This window comes from Colossoma macropomum, unplaced genomic scaffold (genome assembly GCF_904425465.1).
Source record: "Colossoma macropomum unplaced genomic scaffold, Colossoma_macropomum, whole genome shotgun sequence".
In the NCBI taxonomy this organism is placed as follows: Eukaryota; Metazoa; Chordata; class Actinopteri; order Characiformes; family Serrasalmidae; genus Colossoma; species Colossoma macropomum.
Genome location: NW_023495259.1, coordinates 50,394 through 69,691, shown reverse-complemented (window position 1 = coordinate 69,691; position 19,298 = coordinate 50,394). Strand labels below are relative to the sequence as shown.

Below are 19,298 nucleotides of genomic sequence, written 5' to 3'. Positions count from 1 at the left end.
ATATATATATATATATATATATACACATACACACACACACACACAGCACACACACACACACACACATATATATATATATATATATATATATATATGTAGTAGTGCCCTCCACAAATGTTGGCACCCTGATAATCATGAGCAAAATGAGCTGTAAAAATATTCTTAATTACTTAAACTACTTATTCTTTTTGATCCTTCATTCAGAATATTAGCAAAAATCTAACCTTTAAGTTATAATGATTGAAAGAAAAAACTAAATATTCTCATGGAAAAGGTTTTTCTGAAGTCTGTGTGTGACGCAATTCTGTGAATTTAACTGAAGAACAGAAGTATATTTCCATTCATATTTTCTGTATATTTTCATCTCAGTAATTAGGAAAACTATGAACCCCTGATTCACTGGGGAATATATCTAAAATGAAACATCAAAAATTCCCTCAGTCATCCATCACTATGAGAAAGACCAGAGATTACATCAATGATGAGTGACAAAGGAAGTCTGTGTACACAATATAGATAGAGATGTACATAGATTTTTTTTTTTAATGTTAAAGCTTGAAGAATTTACAGTACATCTGTGTTTTTTATACTTTCGTGCGACATGACTTTCCTTATTCAGGGAAAATATAAGGGCAAGATTAGTCCCTTTTGGGAACATATAGAATGAAAAAGGCATCTGAAATTTTTACTTGTGGAACTGTTTAGAAACTCATAGTCTCAAGAACTGCACGCAGAAATGAATAATTCCTAGGATAGAAATGTAGGAATACTACCCTAATATGTGCGCAAGCAGCTGGGCTGTAGGCTGGAGCTACAGATGGTTCAAAAGCTCAAACTATGCAAATGTGTTAATGGTTTTTAAAAAAATTGTGGTGTTAATAATTTATTACGGTAACATGTTATCAATATGTTAACTTTGACAGCACTAATTCAGAATTACAAAACCACCTGGACCACATTTGTGTAATATTGTGAATTAAATAGAACTTTTTTGTGCATTTTCTTTCATGTGATTGATGTGATCCCCTAAACCCTTGATTGACATGAAATAAACATTGTTTATGGATTGTAATATGAGCTTAAATTGTTTTGACTTGCTTGCTGAGATTGTGTTCTGATCTAGCGTTACAGTACCGAGTCAGCCAACAACAAATTTCACCGACAGCAGGTAGGACTTCACATAACTATCTATTATGTAGATGTGTAGAAATATGTAGATTCATTGCTATATATGCCACTAGGTTAAGACTGGAGGGGCCAAACAACACTGTCAGGAAAAAAAAATGAAAAAGAACTACAGTCTAAAAATACTGGACACAGTGTATGTTGGTAATGGATAGTCCAGCAAGGTAATGTTCACAGAGGTGTTTTAAAAGGTGCCACCATTCCAAAAGTGATGGAGAAAAACTTCTTGTTTCAAACAAAAAAGAAAATGAAAACTAAAAACAACACAGCCGGCTAGGTGACAAAGCAACTACGCCACTGACTGAGTAACTTAAACTACCTTTCATGCCTTGCTAAAAACATGTCTCTGTAATCCTATTGATTTTTCATATGGTTCGGTTCCACACCATATTGGCTGAAGTGGACCAAATTTCACACAGGAAGGTTTGTTTATTGGTCAGACATTTTGCAGGAATGCAATCACTTTGTTACTCTCACATATACACAATATAAATAGAAAAAAAGAGAGACCCTTTAATGTCTGTATCACAAAACAAAGCAATGATAATAAACTTTACTTGACATCTTCTTCTTTATGATTGGTTAAATTAAAATTAGTAGGCCAATCAGGGCGCTGATTGGTCAAAAATACGTTCTGTGATCCATGTTCCAAAATGAAAAACGCATCTTTGCTATTATTTTATAGCTCTACCGTTATTAACAACAGCTTGTGCTGCAGGAACTAAATGACAGTCTGTAAAATGTGAGTAAAATGTTAAAACAGGCAGATTATGTGGACAGTACAGTGCTGATATGCCCTGAGAAAAGCACCTTCTGATGTTGAATGCATTGCCACCAGGGGTTACTGGTTCACAGTTCACCTCTTTGGTGCAGACCTGAATATGAGTGGAGTATTCACACGTCGAAACAGACTGAATTAAAGAAACAGTTATGTAGGTCTGCAATAAAACAAGGCAAGCTTTGCGAGGTCTGTGGTAAAAGGTAATTATTTTTTTGCAGCATTGTGGTTAAATTTTGGCCTATTTCTCGTGGCTCACCATCTTAAATTCCCATGGTCATAAGGTCCCTCGGATGGACTCATAGTTTCAAAGTCGTCCATAAATTTTCAGGGGAATTCAGTTCAGGAGGATGGTTAGGCCATGCGACATCTTTACCTTTTTTTTATAAACCAGTCTTGAATTATTTTGGGTGTATGTTTGGGGCTGTCGTCTTGTTGAAACCTTTGTCTTCCTCCCGGATTCAGTTTCTTGGCCAATGAGATTAAATTCTCCTGTAATATGACACGGTTTGTTGCTCCATTCATGTTTTTTTTTCAATGACACATAATGTCCCAGTACCAAGTTAGTCTGAGAGAAATCTTGCATGGTGCACCTGTGTGGGGATGATTAGTTGTGGGCCTATGAACTTTGCAATTGTATATTATAAAACCAGTTGTACTGATGAGGATGTTTAAATTCTTTGATGTGGCTCTATACCTTTTTTTATTTGAATGTTATCTCTGACGGTGGTAATCTTTTATAATGACACCACATGCAAGTTGCACAAGAACAAATTTAGTTTTTACCTTTATGTATATGTTAATTACATATTAATACAGTTTTTAAACGTAATGTAGCATTCTCCACTATTTTTTTTTTTACAGCTTTTGCACAAATCTTGGTGCTTTATTTTCCAGCTGTTGCTGGCCACAGCTACACCATACATAAGCCACATTTTAAGCCAATCAGCTTGCTCACTACCCTTCTCACATCTCCTCTCTCAGCTCTCCCCTCACACATATACCAGGCAACTCCCACCCTCACCCTCCACAATCCTTAGCCTAATAACCCGGTGAATAAATGCTAGTGGACAAATAACCTAAAATTATTAGGTAAAAGCATTTATTGAACACACTATAGTATCTTTGTATACATACATTTTATCATTCATATTTATAATTTAAAATATGTTACATGTGTAAATTTGAGGTGAATATATGCACTGCAGGTATATTAAATAACAACTAGGTAGCCTAATAACGAACTTTATGATATGAAATTGTAAATAAGGATCTGTTACAACTCAAAGAGAGCAGCATAAAACCTATTCATACTACATTTTGTAAACACTGGGACATGTGCTGAAGTAAAGGATCCTGAAGACCAGGAATAACATGGAGGAAAGACATCAAATTTGTTCCCCCTTTCCTACTCAGAGCAGTTAAAGTAAATATTCATTATCATACAGTTTCAGTGAAAATGTAGTGGATGTTTGTGCAGTAGTTGTGTAGTAGTACTTCATATAGTTGTATTTAAAAACTGAACACCCTTAGTCAAACAACAGTTGTTTTAAATGAAAATCCCTCTGTAGGGAACAAACTTAAGTATGGATGACTTTACTATTCTGATGACTTTACTACACAATTTCTAATTATTTTTGCTAAGTTTAACACAGTGGAAAAAAACATAATATAAAATGTGCCATAACTTTTGCAAAGGCCACATTTTATGTTGAAGGTTTTTTGCTTATGAAAACAAAAAATGAGAAAAGAAAGAAAATGAAAATGAGAAAATATAGTGCAAAACGGCTATCTGTTAAAAAAAGACAGATCACTAGCTTTTATTCAGCATGTTTGACTTGTTGTTTGATTATTTGTTTCATTGTTACCCCAGAATGTTTTAGAAAAATAGCCTAACTCTCGTCCTTTCCATATAATATGTTATTGTTCTTTTCCAGTTAGTCTGAGAGTTAATATATTGTTGCAGGGTAGTAAAGACAATTTCTAATTATCTAATTGTTTTAGATGTTGTAGTAGACATTCTTATAACAACTACTAGAATAACATGAATTAGTCAGACACTGTTAGGTTGCTTTATTTATCTATTACAGGGCATTAGACATGGCATTAGGCTATGTGATAAATAAGTTGGCTTTTGCTGTGTCACACAATGCTGTTTTGCATTTTTCCTCTGGACAGGGAGAGTTACAGTGAAACAAACAGCGTCTCCACAGATCACAGTGACTCAAGTGGATTGACAGACGTCAGGTACAAAAATACCCTTTACCTCAGAATCCAACTCAGTAACATGTAGTTGCCATTTTAGATCCATTATAAATGTTTATATCTGTTATATTTTAACAGTGTAAATTTGTGTAATTGCAGTGATGGTGACGCTGATTGGGACAGTGCATCCTATCCAACATACAACAGGATGCCACACAAAGGGACAAGTCACACGTTACGGTAATTATACTTGAACTTCAAAATGTTCATGTTTTTCCCCACATCATTGGGCTTATATATAAAATTAACCATGAAAAGTAAGAACATGCAGATTAAAAACAATATTGAAACAAGTTATTTTCAAAGTATCATTTAAGATTTAAGAAGCTGTTTCTATTCATAGCTTAGGGAAAGCAGTAATAGATACTGCTTATTTCATTTTAGCTTAACACCAAGACCACTATGTTATGTGACATATTTACATTTTCGATTTTAGCAGTTCCTTACTTTTTAATGAGAATAATTTTTTTTTTTTACTGAAATCATTCACAAACTATAGAAATGAGTGAATCTAACTTTTTTGTTTTGAATTATAGAGCTGCTGAAGAGATAGAACATTATGAACTGGATCTCTGCTCTGAGCTAAAAGTGAGGAGGAATGCCAGAAATGAATTCAAGTGAGGATGTTTCTTTCAGTTGTTGCCCATTAACTTACTTTACCATGCAATTCAAAAGCTTTTTTTTTTTTTAAACATGTCTTGTGCTTGATTTCAGGTTGTCTTTGAGATGTAATTCCTCTAAACCTGATACAAAGGCTGTTCTCGCATACATTTCACTCATCCTGGCTGAATACACAGAGAAAAGTAAAATTAACTGGAGAAGCTTCCTTCAGTCATACTACGACACAAAAGGGTTAACTGAGAGGTAAGAACATGCTTAAGTTTATTATATGTATAGGTCCTATTTGTAAAGGGGTAAAAACTTGCCTTAAGTACTATGAATAAGTTCTGAGCTTCTGAGTTCTGAGCCATTAGCTTGCTCATCTCTACCAATTTTTATGAAAGCTAAATAAGCAAACAATTTTAAGCAACTTATATTGTAATGTTTTGGCAAAGAAGGAGACATGGGAAACACAGCGCCTTAAGTGAATGCTCTTTTATTGAACATGACCGCAGTGGAGGAACTGCTGCCCAGCACTGCTGAGACGGCCAAGATAGCAGGCAGGTCATCAATAACCACGTAATTCCCGTACATGGTGAACACACAGGCCCACTATCCAGCCCCTCAGTCTGGCACAGTAAAGCCCAATAAATATATACTGTTTTATGCTAATATGACCAACTATTTACAAGTGGGTCTCTCTTACTGCGAGACTGGTGCTCTGCACGTCACCGCTCTGCATGGCCACGCCTCCCTTGTGTCCATGGCTGAACAAGCTAGTAGTGGGACACTAAGTTACGTGTTCAGTATATTCCAAAACGAATATATTTTCATTAAAGCAGGCCTATGTACGATTTTTTTGTTAACATTGAAGGAAGTATCATTACTGAGTCAGTAATGCTAAATGATAAAATATGGTGTGTGTGTGTGTGTGTGTGCACTGCTGCGAATCACCCTAAAAAGCCTGAAATTATTATTTAAAGGTCAGAGGCGTCCAGTTGGATTTCGGACCATGTCATACTTCTTCACATACTAAAGTCACGCGTAGGCCCAAAAAGAAGGTCTGCCTTCATGTTTAGGTCTTAAATGCAAAATTAACTTTATATTGCTGAAAATATAATGACAATAATAGATAACTCACTTACATCTTTGAAATACATGTTCTCTATGAATACTCTTTCAGCACGCTCACAATCATCAGATTCATCCGCTCAGGGAAGGCGTCCGAATCACCACTGACATTAATGTTCTTCCATGATACAGTCTGGATAACTATGCCACTCCCAAAACAGCTGAGTCTCATGATGGTATCTTTGTATCCATCACGAATATACAAATGGGGACCTTTTTGTTAAGACATGTTACAATGAGATCTGTCAACCTGACTGGCAAATAAATTGACCAGAACCAGAAGTTTCAGCTTTTATTAAACCTTTTATAAAGATTATATTTCTTGCTACGTATTACTGGCAGCAAAGGGATGGTTCCATAGATTCATGCTTCTTCTGCCAAATTCTGAGCCTTCCATCAGTATGATGCAGAACAAACCTGGACTCATCCATCCAGAGAGTTTCTCTGAAGATATGCTTTCTTTGTATAACTCATGTTCGGGAGATGCTAGAACAAGCATGCCCTGTGCCACCTATCATGCCATGTTCACAGTCAAAAAGGTCACTCCTTTTGCCTATTACAACATTCAGATGTCAAATCGCATCTGCACATCCTTTTCTGAACCTCCATTTTTTTAAGTTTCACTGCATTTCTTGCCAAATTGTCTATTGCACAATAAAAGGCTCATTTAATGGTCCGTGATGTGATTTTCACAGCTGTGAATTTGGTAGCACATTAGTTATTTGATCATTACTGTGAAAGGTCATACAGTATGTTGCTCCAGTATGTTTTAATTTTCACTTCTAATTCTAAAAAACTATTATATTACATGAATTTGTGCTAGTTGGTCTCTAACTGTAGATCCACAGATTTTCCTAAAAAGGTGAACACCCTGCTGTGTTTCCTGTACTGTGTGCCTGGTCTGAAGGAGGTGGAATTGGGCATACATCATCTAACTGAAACCTGGGCTTCCTACATCCTTTATCTCTGTCATGATATCACTAGTCTTGGTAATATCTGGTAAGAAAAAGTCCTGTTTTCCTTCCCCACTCAAGCACAAGTTTGTGTGTTCATACATGAGTTAGTCAGCTCTCTCATGCTATTGCAGTCATACAGTAGTTCAGTGATAGTGCTGCGGGCTCAGAGGCCATATTAACAAATAATGTGATTTTATAACTTTGTTACCAAACATCTTCAGAGAAAATGTTTCAATGAATTGTGTTTTAGTAGTGGAAACAGTTATTTGTTCTGTATTATGTGTTCTTTCTATTAGTCTGCTGCTGGAAAACGAGAATGACAAGGACAGTACCTGCTCATCTTTCACTGTTAAAAGAAACCACAGAGACTCCAAGTAAGCCTTTTAACCCTCCTGTTGTGTTCGTTTCGGCTAACACTCATAGTGTTCCCGGTCACTTTTGCCCGGGATCATTTTATTCCATTATAAATCAACAATAATACATATATTATCACCTAATGTTGTGTTAGATCTTTTTATGAACTTCAGCTCTTGTGAACATTATAAGTTTTGAACTTGTAATTGTTGTTTATGTCCTGCAGGCCTCATTTACCTGAGCTCATACCTCTCGTTTTTTTAGGGAAAAAAACATTATATACATATTATTTTGACTATAACAAATACTAAGATGAAAACTATTGTAGTGTTTGTCACAGAGTACTTCACTGAAATGTTTACCAAAGTCACTTTTTTGAAACCAGTTAAGTTTTCTAAACTGTGGCACAAAATAACAACTTTTGTGTTCCTGGTCAAAACTGACCGGTATGATTTATTTATTGAAAACAAAAGCCCAAATGTACACAGGGAAAATTTAAGAGAAATGCTTGAACCATACACTGTATGAACATATTTACAATTTTCTATTGTACTCTGAAAAGACAGTGCCATAATGTTATCCTTATGTTCCTCAGTTTTGTCCTCTCATGAGCATGTGGGGCAATATACTGTGGTCGTTTCATGTTCTTTGCATATATATACACCGCATCTGTGGCACACAAAGCTAGTTTTTTATCTCTTGGTGCTCAGAGTTGGCACCTCTTTCTTTTGACTCCTCCTTTTCTGGTTGATGTGGATGTGCTTGATATGTGCTTGAACTCTGTTTTATACACTAATTGTAGTCTTATAGATTCATTTCCAATAACCGGTCATTTTTGACCAGGAACACCATGGGGTGTGTACAAGTTCCATAAAACACACAAATTTTTATAAAAATATTTCAGATTTATTTTAGGTGTTCAAATACCATGTGTGAACAAAGTCATTGAACCTCATAACAAACAGATGAAATTTACTACACTTTTTAAAGAGGAAACTTGTAAATCGGTCAGATTTGACCGGAACACAACGGGAGGGTTAAATCAGTCTTTGTTTCTTGTGTTTGACCTTACCAGTTAACTATCAAATTTACCATGAGATTCCAAGCCAACTGTGTTCACCCCAAAATAATTATCCACTCTGAAAAGAATCTTTTTTTGTCTTATTTTTTAGTTTTATAAAATTTTGTTCTGCTGCTGCCACATTTTCATATTTCAAGCAGTGATGACCACAAACACAACACCACTACAGTGATGAGTCACAACAGAGTTAGCTTATTACTTTTATTCCTTTACTGTAGCCATAGTATCCACTGGGGCATCACTGTTGACATGGATATTTAAAAATCACTTTTGTGGAAATGAAAGCAAATCAGCTTCTTTCAAAATGAATTGTAGTCGGATTTTGGGTTTGTTCTCTACTTTCTATCTATGAGGTGACCTATATTTATATATAATGTTTTTACATTATATTTGTGTGAGGGTGACCCCTGTAGTTTTTTTCACCGGTATTACAAGACGGAAGTCTTTTAACTTCATGTCTTTATCAATAAAAAATATTTTTACACTTTGGCCCAATCCCATTTCACCCCATGCCCCTACCACTTAGTCCTTAGCCCTCCGTTTTGCGCATTCATATCTATGGGTAGGGTGTCCCGATTTTTGTTGAGATAGAGGGGTAGGGCGAAGTGTTAGGGCTACATGGCCCTCCAAAGGGAGGCACAGAGGCACAACTCCAAACGGAGTGTTATGAGGAAAAAAAGAAAAACCAGCAAGATGGCTGTGCAAGCGACCAAAGAATCCCACAAATGTGAGAAATTACTATAACTATTGTATTGTCTTAGTTTAATGTATTATGTTCCTTTTCTTCATAACAAGCATAAAAATTGCTAATAGTATGCTAATGTCTTGATAGCTTGCTAGCTAAATTTCCCATTCTGCCTTAAATAGTCCAACAGTACTGACGCTTCAGGAACCAGAATGTAGCTGCTGCACCATTTAAGGTGGAACAGGAAAATTCAAACAAGAAGCTGGCAAATATCTGACTTCAGCTTCATGTCACTGAAGAATTAGGGGTGGGCGGTAATAAATAATTGTCATATCCCCCCTTTTTGAAAGTATATGATGCCCTAAATGTAACTAAAGCCCAGCAGTGAGGTTGCTGAACTTTACCCTCCTCTGCTATCACTGCAGACTGGCAGGGTCGCCTACAGAGCACCGCTAGTAGCCTGTTAATGAAGTAATGTTTTTTTATTTGAGGGTCCCATTTTGTAGGGAAAATTTCAACCACTACCCCCTGTAACTCAGTTCCAAGGGGCAAGGTGGCACTTGAAAACAAGGGGTAAGGGTAAGAATAAGAAATGGGATTGGGCCTTAGAAACTGACGGCAAACAAATCTAATATTCTACGTTTTCTTAGTTTTAATGAAAATATACTACTAGGTCGTAAAAAATGGATTTAGTTGACAGCAGGCTGGTTTGGTTGGTCCTATAAGAAATAAAACCAAATTACTGGTTTTACTGGACAAATGTGTAAAATACTGGCTATGCATGGGTTATTGTGCAAAAACACGTTACACAGGTTAGTGTGAACATTACACATCACATGTTTTAGAACAGCCTAAAATAAAAACTGTTTGCGAAAAAAAACAGCTCGTTGCACTAAATTATACAGCTGAATTATACAGTATACATACAGAATTTGGGCTGGGCGGGTTTGTGGTTTATTCAGGGGGAGGAATCAAATGTTAAACACAATGAAAACTTGGAAAAGAACATTGTCACCTTGTGTGAGGGTATTAACTTTAACTAACTTTATTCAAGGAAATAGCCCCTCCCTGTCCACCCAACCAGCATTGCACACCAATTGGTTTATACACACACACACACATTATCTCAGCTGCTTATCTTCCTGGGTCGCTTAGGGGTGCTGAAGCCTTTCCCAGCGGTCATTGGGTGGAGGCAGAAAACACTCTGGGCAGGCTGCTAGTCCATCACAGTGATTGGTTTACAGTTTTTTCTAATTATCATATTTCTGTCAGTCACTGGTCACTTCCTGTGTTTTTTTTAAGGGTCACTGTTAAAATCCGGAGTGTAAAGTACCCAGAAACCTCACCATCATTCATTTCCTTCGCGGTTCCACATTCTGCGATCCTCAACGTCAGTGGACCTGACCTCCTTTACAGAATGCGATGTCTCAGATTTTTAAAGGAGAAGTAAGAGTAGTCTTTGTATTTCTACTTACAGTTGTATGCAAAAGTTTGGCTGCTACTCGTCAAACTAAAATATTTTCTACAGAGAACACACTTGTGCACATGTTAATGCATGATTACTGTTTATTTGCTGAATTTGACATAATAAAAAATAAATATAACATAAACTGTAGTCTATGCAAACATGATGGCGCATTTTATATATTTCTGTTCATTTTATGTTAAAAATGTTAAACTATGTGAAATTTTGCCCTAAAATTTGCAGAAAAATGCTATATTTTCTTTTAGAAAATCAGCAAAACATTATTTGACTTTATTTTGTATATGAATATATACAGTGACTACTACACAGATGTCTTTTATAAAGTTAACATTTTTTCGTAAAATATTCCTTATAATAAAAATTTCTTTTCCTTTTTTTAGTTCCTATGAGTATGAGGAGGAAGTAAATAAGCTGATGTCTTTCCTCCATGGTATTCCTGGTCTTCAGAAACTGAAACTGGAAATAGGGGACATGACTGAACGCTGGGCTACCAGGATCCTCTCCTTTAGCACCTGTCCCAGTCTTAACAAAATCCAGTAAGAACAGGTTTCATGCTGTTATTTTTGTTCATCTCCGTCATGCATGTATAGAATGAGTGCAACGGATCCTTTAATTACAACTTCATATCATAAAGTTCAGTGTTATTAGGCCATCTTTTTCTGACTCACTACATTTGTGAGGTCTGTTTTTGTAGCTTGTAATGATTGCATAATGAAGTGATTCTCAGTCCTGGTTCTGGAGGCCCTGCATTGTTCCATATTTTTCTTTCTCTAACATCCAGATCTCCCAGGAAAGCTTTGTTAATGAGCTGATTAGGGAGTAGTACTAACCAGGAATAAGAAATACAGCATTATGTGCTGTAAAGACAAAAACAATAGCTGTCTTGTGTTTCAGTGTGACTACCTTGCATGGACACATGTTAATGGAGGATGCGATCTTAAAAATAAAGAAGAAGTGGAAGCATCGTGACTGCGTTGTGGTTCTGAAAGGGTTTGTTCTTTCTCCTTTTAACTACCCATTGATCCATTTCCAAACATGTTCAATGTGCCAAAAAAACATACAGCACTGTTTAATGCTAATGATGACGACACTGAGTGGTGGTCAAATGTTTGAGGGCACGAATTGACATTAATACTAATATTAATATTAATGTTTCCTGTTTATTAATGAAGACTGAGATGCAGCAACTCAGTTGCCAGATGCACAGAAGAAAACTGGACACCACACACTTATCTACAGTGCAACAACATGGTGAAGCTATCACTCTGTGGAGGCTTATGTTCACAGCTGGACGGGTGTTACAAGACAGACAGTGAGAGTGAAGTAGACACTTATGATTATGGCTTTGACTATTATGATGTTGAAACAGATGTGCAGGAAACTGAATGAGTGGAAAAAGAGGAAGAAATGGAAGATTATTAAATATCAGACTTCTAATGAAATACATTAATGAAAGAAATGAATTCCAATGTGACTAATAGTCTTTCTAATGGTACAAATATGTGTTTTGCACCTGCTAAGTACGTGCTGATCTAATCTATGATGAGAAATGTGGGATATCAAGTCTAAAGAAAGATGAAGATCCCCAAAAAAAAATCTCTCGCCCACAAAATAAAAATAAGATTGAAACAGTTGAAAGCATGAATCAGATTTGTATTATGTAAATGTATTTTAACAGTGTTTTACCTTTTTTTTTGCTTTATTTAAGCTTTTATTTTAATCTGCTTTTGTAAGATTACAATTACTAAAATGTGGCAGAACTTACAGTGGGGGTGTTTTATTGTCTTTGGGGAAAGAGGCTGTTAAAAACAAAGTATTAAAAACGAGAAATGCATATATAATTGGCTTAGTAAATAAATAATTAAATGTGTCGTTTTTTAAAATCACCTCTGCTGACTGAGCCTGCTTTAAACTGACCTCTGAAACAAGGAACAACATATGTTAAAGCAGTGATAATGTGCTTTGTATAACATTGTCTACACCCTCATAATCCTTAACATACGTATAATAAAATGACCACATTGACCACATTTTTTGTATTTATTCTTGTAATGTATTAATAATGTGAAAATGCCTAGCAGTGAACTTTTTTTCTCTAAAAGTGTATTTCTCTGGATTAAAGGCCCATATCATATACATTCTGGCAAAAAATGATGTGTGACAAGGATTCATTGATACAGTTGTATGCAATAGTTTAGGCACCCGGCCAAACTACATATTTGTAGGTTGATTATCAAAGTATCCTTTTTATGGAAATATTAATCACACAAAATCACAGTTTTTTTTTTTTATAACAAGCTGTCTCTGTTCTTGTTTTAGGAATTTTCACCCACTTTTCCTTAAGAATGCTTCTAGATCTGTGATATTCTTGAGTCATCTTGCATGCACAACATGTTAAAATCTACCTGCTTTTCATTGATGCTGAAGTCAGGGGACTGTGAGGGCCATTGCAAATGCTTCCATTTGCATGTCTGGAAGTATGTTTATGGTAGATTTTGTCTCTGTCGTCAGTGTCTACAACCTTTGTCCTTTTTAGGTAGTCACAGGTGTTTAGTATGCCAGAAGAAATAAGACAGTTGAACTGGAGAGATCAGTCTCAAAACTCTTGATCAAACACAGTAGAGGTTGCTCTGCCCATTACATTGGTCTTCCCCTGTAAAGATATTCAGATAATCGTTACATGGGGGACATAAGATTTGAGAAATAAATACATGTGATTGTTACATTTTTTGTTCTTAACCATCTTTTTTTTAAATCTCTTTTTAATTTAGTGTAATTCACCCACTAGAGAGTGTAGCATACATACTGCTTTGAACTCGAGTTATATAAGTTTAAAATGGCGCCGCATGTACTTTCATGACGCTAGTGAGTGTCAAGAGCCAATGAGCTGCTCTGCTCACCAACCAATCAGCACTCAGTAGCAGTAACGTTAGCTTCCTGCTGCACAAAACCCGTTTGCTGTAAAAAAGGAAGCATACAGTTAAGTTTTCTTTGATGTTTTTTAGTGAAATACATCCTTCTACTTGCAAAAATTAATGTTCTGGGCAAGTGATTAGAAACTATTTTAATTTTTCATTTTTAGCTGCCCCTTTCACCCCCATTCATTTGAGGACTCGCTTGCAGGTGCCCTGTGGTGTTTTGCAGTCCTGTTTTTGATGTAAAGGGGGAAATAGGAAGAGGCCAGGCTCCTCATAAACCGGCTCTGGCCCAATGCTCAATTCCTATTGGTGATCGCTATGCTGCTTCGTTTCTTTTTTTTTCATAAAGTTATGCTTTGACTCACTGACTACGCCCACTTCGTAGGGGAACCCCTACTTCCTCCTCTTGCTCAGGAAAGAGGCGGGGTGGGTACCCAAATTGGCATTCAAAGTGTGACATCCCCAGTGATGAGTGCCATAATGTATTGGGGGCGTATACAGCCCACAGCAACTGCTCGGACCAAGAAGCAGGGTTGGACGATGCCAGACAGTGCAAGGCTCTTCCTAGGTCTTGGTGGACTCTCTGTTTGCCCTTTAGACTGAGGGTGGTAACATGATGACAAGCTGACTGAGGCCCCCAGGAGCTGACAGAAGGCTTTCCAAAAGTGGCTCACAAACTGGGGGCCTCTATCGGACACAAGAACCTGTGGCAGGCCGTGTATCCTCACTACGTGCTGCAAGAGCAGCATAGCAGTTTCCTTGGGCCTCCTGAATAGAAGCATCAAGCTTAGTGCTCAGCATTCTGAATGTAGGCCAGATTTTTGTGATCGGTCCAGACCACAACTTGATGTTTGGCCTCCTCCACTCGTCCAGTGCCAGCTTAACTGCCAGCTGTTCCCAATTCCCTACATCATAATTTTGCCCAGCAGGGGTAAACCTATGGGAATAGAGCATGGACGGAGTTTCTGATCAGATCCAGACCTTTGTGAGCAGACAGTACCCACTCTTACCTCAGAGGCGTCCACTTCCACAATAAAAGGTGCTTCAGGGTCTGGTAATTGGAGTACCAGGGCTTAGGTGAGTCTATGCTTGAGGTCCTCAAAAGCATTTTGGGCCTCAGGGGTCCACTGAAACCGGCCTTGGGACTTCTTTATGAGGGCAGTAAGAGGGGAGGCTACACTACTAAAGGTCTGCATAAATTGCCGGAAGAAATTGCCAAAGCCCAAAAATGTTTGGGGGGTCACAGGTCTCCCCTCCTGGGATGGGCCCTGGCATTTACTGACAGCTTGGGACACGAGGCTCAAAAGTGATCTGGACTCCCACAGTACAGCCTGTCCCTCATATGAGCACATTGCTCTTGTTGAGAGAGGCAGGTGCTCCCTAATTGCATGGGCTGTTCGGTAGGTTCAGGGGGCTTTCTAACATGGGGTGGTTCATGTTGAATGGATAGCCCAAGAGGACATCTGACCTGAGAAGCTCTACGTTCTCTACGTCTTTCTCACAGGTGATATAAACTTCAGAGTAAGCTCATTCTAGTCCTCTAGGTATGGGAGGCCAAAGCGTTACTGGTTGAACCACCTGTTGTGGGCAGAAAGGGACCTCAGTGGCAGATCACAAGATGCAGTAAAAAAAACCCCAAAATGAATAGGGTAACAAAGTCTAGAAATGCTGGCCCAGATGCCAGGGAGAAGCCTTAACTAATCAAAAGAGGAGAAACCAAGAAAACACTCCACACTGGGATTAAACCATGGCCTAGGCAAAATAACAACTGACCCCTCTCATCCTGGACATCACCTCTTCTAGCCACTCCCCTCTGATAGATCGATTCAGGGCCATCTTAACCAGCACAACCAGACATAAATTTTTTTTTCCCAGAGCTTATCAATCACAGCAGACACCCCACATTTTAAACCTAAACAAAACCAAACAAACCTCCTTACTGTATTACACTAACTCATCTGTAACAACGTTTATTTGCAAAAGTGTTCAGATGTTATATCTGCTAATATTCTGTATATGTAAACAGTTTTTGTAGTATATGTCTACTCAGACCTGCATGATATTCTTATTTGCATATATACAAATATTCACACATCTCTTTAACTCATCTCCATGGCTCTTTATCGTTCTTTATTCTTTATTCTATTTGTTGTATTTTTATTTTAATTTTGCCTTAGCTAAATACTTGTTAACAGTCTGTTTGCTTGTCTGATCTGTTTAGTATGTTACATGTCATATATTCCTTTTATATGTAACATACTTTGTGAAATAAAGAAATTCTGATTCTGATATCCTACAGTCTTGTAGTATTTGACCAAGCATGTATAAATTAAATAAAAGCAACTTAAGAATTGAACCCGAGGGGACACCACAGGTCACCGGCACTCTTTCAGAAACATTATTTTCTATTTCAACAAAGTAGTCCCTTCCGTGCTGCTGTGAACTGAGCAATTTTAGGTCAGCTCTTGAGAGTCCAATCCAGTTTTCGAGTGTATCTATGAGAATTTTATGGTAAGTGGTATCAACAGCAGTGCTGAGATCGAACAGTAGAAGAACAGATATTTATACAGGATGGAATCTTGTTGTTAAACATCCACAAAAACATCTTTTAGCTGCTTCCGGATCTTTGAATTCAAATACTGACGCTCTGAGAACAAACACTTGAGGGATAGCAATGGTTGCTATGAAATGATTGGATTGGAGGGCTGAAGAAAAAAGGCAGATTCTGACATTTGTGACTGCTGCACCATTTAAGTGGAACAGAAAATTGGAAAATGAACCTGGCAGATAAAATCCAAGTTCAGCTTCGTTTAAGTTTGTGCAGTAATGGAAGGATGGTGAATGGCCGTACTGAAAGTCAATGCCATTGTGTGCACCTTCGTTAAAAACAAAGGTTTTGAGTTTTTGGACACTGTAAAAACTCCTTGAGGGCCTAGGAGCACCTGTAGCGTCAGGGCCCAAGAGTGGGTTAAAGTGCCCCTGGGCAAGACATCAGTGTTTAACGCACATTGCAGTTATATTATTATGTTATGTTTATTTAAATTCTGTATTATTTTGTATTATGGTTGAAATGCTAACTGTTTTTTGCATTATACTGGGTGGGTTTTCATGTATTTTCGTGGGTTTTGAATATGTTGGCTGTCAACTACAGCAGCAATCTGGAAACCCTGGTTACATGAACAAGCTATTGATTGTCACAGCATAGTGCAAAGAGGACATTTAATATTCAGCAGAGAAAGAGTTGAGGTGGGCCTGAAACACAGTTAAAAATAAATAAATATGTGTTAAATTTAGTATGTGTTTATTCTAGCAACTGTTTTAGTCGTAAAAAAGTATTTCTTAAGTTAGTGGTCACTGATACAACAGATTTGAAAGGAAATGTTTTCGTTTTGGTCATGAAACATTTAGATGCTTCACTGTCTAAATTTAAGTCCATTATTGCTAATATACAGCTAAATACTTGTTGTCTATAGTCTATAGAAAAAACATGGCCAGCAGCCATATGTACAAAATCCATGAAATCGTGAAAATCCATTAACACCCCACCTTCACTCCATGTGCTTGCTGTGGTAATTTATCAGTTTTGTGAATTCTGCCTACACTTAAAAGCACACTTGGTAAGTGAGGTTTTATGTTTCCAAAAACAGTAGATTTTATGTTGCTAGTACTGTGCTGAAGTGTGTCTCGAAAAAGTAAAAGATAGCTTTTTAACCAGCTAGCTAATTGTCAAGCTAATGCTATAAATATTAGGTTGGCTAGCCACCCAGGACCTACAGGGATCTAGATAGGGTCAGATTTAGGACATTGGACAAATCACAGGATTGTGTGGGCTTTTTTCAGAAACATACTTCATGTTTCCACTGCTCCAGAGTCCAGTGGTGATGTGCAACTCCAGATGACCCTTGGCATTGCACATCATGATCTTAGGCCTGTGTGCAGCTGCTCGGCCATTGAAACTCATTTCATGAAGCTCCCAATATATAGTTCTTGTGCTTATGTTGCTTAAAGAGGCCTGTTCAGACCTGGTAGCAAGTAATGCAACAGAGGCAATTTTTACACGCTTTTACATGCTTCAGCAATTGGCGGTCCTGCTCTGCGAAATTGCACGCTCTACCACTCACTTGTGGCAAAGGTGGCATCCTATGACAGTTTCACGTTTAAAGTCACTGAGCTCTTCCATATGTCCCATTTTGGAACTCTGGACCTTTGTTTGTAGCTTGCCTTGATGGTTGGGTCATTAAAAATGGCTTTACTGCCAGTGGCAGAGCTCACAATAAAGAAAGAATTGGATAACAACGTTGACAAGGAAAGAAAAAAAAGAACTGGAAAGTTCAGAGTTGAATTTTTGTGGCTAGAGTACAATGTTGAGAAGGATATGATGTTCTGTCAAGCATGTTATCTGTTTCTATGACAAGCAGACACCACAAGTTCATTCTTTACTGAGATTAACTAATTTAGAAGATGGAGTGGATCAGTGGGATTGAATGTTTTTTTAAAAATTCCCCAGTCAGGCTGACTATCAGTGTGTCCTTTGAGGGTTTGCTTAGATCCCCGAAGGCTGAACCGCAACGAGACAGTCTGCCCTACGGCGGATTTTCTGTTTGTGTCACAGCACCGCTGTTCCCGCCAACTGAAAAACAAGGATCCCTTCATGTCACTTTCTGGTTTGACCGCATGTAAGTGGAAGAGTCTATGTAATCTTGTTGCATTAACTGCCATTTAGTATTAATGTGTTTTTTTTTCTTCTGCTGTAACATTACCATTCTGGGGATACAAGGTGTTTTATCCAGACAGTGGGGATAAATGGTATGAAATGGATGGTAGAAGTGTAAGTCTTTTGTGAATGTGGATCCAGACCACTGAGATTTTCCTGCTTAGCAGGTTGGGTCAACAGTGTAAAAAAGGAACTCAGAGAATGACTGACCCTTGTACTGTTTTTGTTTAGTGGTACAGAATGTGGCTTGTATGTAAGTATGTTCCTTTTGCTGCGTCGACAGTACGACTGTTTCAAAGGTACAGAAGTAATTACTAATGTATTTTGACAGCACTGATTTTGTGAAGAGAAAAGGCATAAAATGAATTAACGTGTTGTAAATGTATAGCACTGTGCCTTTTATACAGAATGGATTCAAGTCTGAATTTCTTTGAAGACTTTTTTGTGGTTATTGAAATGGTGAGCAATATCAATTTAATAATCATGCAGTGACGATCAGTTCGTTTCATTGAAATTATGGTAACAACCGATTATGGAATTTTTGAAATTCACTTGTTACACAATATTTTTTTTGAACCTTTGGAAAGAAGCTTTACTTTTTGTTTTGTTTTTTTTTTTTGTTTTGTTTTTTTTTTGAAAAGCTGGTTTGAGCTGAAGTCAAGGCTGTAGTCAGTAGGGCTGCAACAAATGACTAATTTGATGGTCAAATAATCTATCGATTACTAAAAAGAATAATTGATTATTCGGATTATGAATCATTACATTACCAAATAACCATTATGTAGCTATTGCATTAAGCTTCAGATTGTTTTATGCATTTGCTAACAAACAATGAAGATAATAAAGATGAATAACACTCATGAATTTTCAAGACCTTTCCTGCTACTGCAAAAGATAAATAAAACTCCAATATATTTTTCCTGTCAAAATTTAAAACCAAGGATGTGCAAAGTAGCAGCAATAAAATATAACAGAACCAAATCAGTTTTCCTTTCATTTGTGGCAAACTTGTTCTCTAAACAGTTACATTTGAACGATTTTGTGGAAACGCTTCATTTCAGCTGTAACCTTTTGTCCAGCTACCCAGTGTGTTCACAGAGAACTACCTTCTAAAACTGTTTGCGAGTGGAGCCAAACGTCCTCAG

General features: G+C 37.3%; 1 protein-coding gene across 3 annotated transcripts in view; it reads left to right on the top strand.

Annotated features, from left to right (window-relative positions):
* Positions 1-12,325, top strand: part of LOC118801314 — a 41,163-nt gene extending 28,838 nt beyond the window's left edge. For all 3 annotated transcript variants that reach the window (XM_036561568.1, XM_036561571.1, XM_036561570.1), the window contains exons 19-29: positions 1,124-1,168; positions 4,142-4,210; positions 4,328-4,408; positions 4,765-4,845; positions 4,943-5,092; positions 6,800-6,958; positions 7,212-7,289; positions 10,338-10,481; positions 10,902-11,057; positions 11,416-11,511; positions 11,694-12,325. In XM_036561568.1, the coding sequence (XP_036417461.1) occupies positions 1,124-1,168; positions 4,142-4,210; positions 4,328-4,408; positions 4,765-4,845; positions 4,943-5,092; positions 6,800-6,958; positions 7,212-7,289; positions 10,338-10,481; positions 10,902-11,057; positions 11,416-11,511; positions 11,694-11,910 (1,276 nt within the window). In that variant the 3' untranslated portion in view covers positions 11,911-12,325. The remainder of the gene's footprint in view (positions 1-1,123; positions 1,169-4,141; positions 4,211-4,327; positions 4,409-4,764; positions 4,846-4,942; positions 5,093-6,799; positions 6,959-7,211; positions 7,290-10,337; positions 10,482-10,901; positions 11,058-11,415; positions 11,512-11,693) is intronic.
* Positions 12,326-19,298: the final 6,973 nt, after the last annotated feature.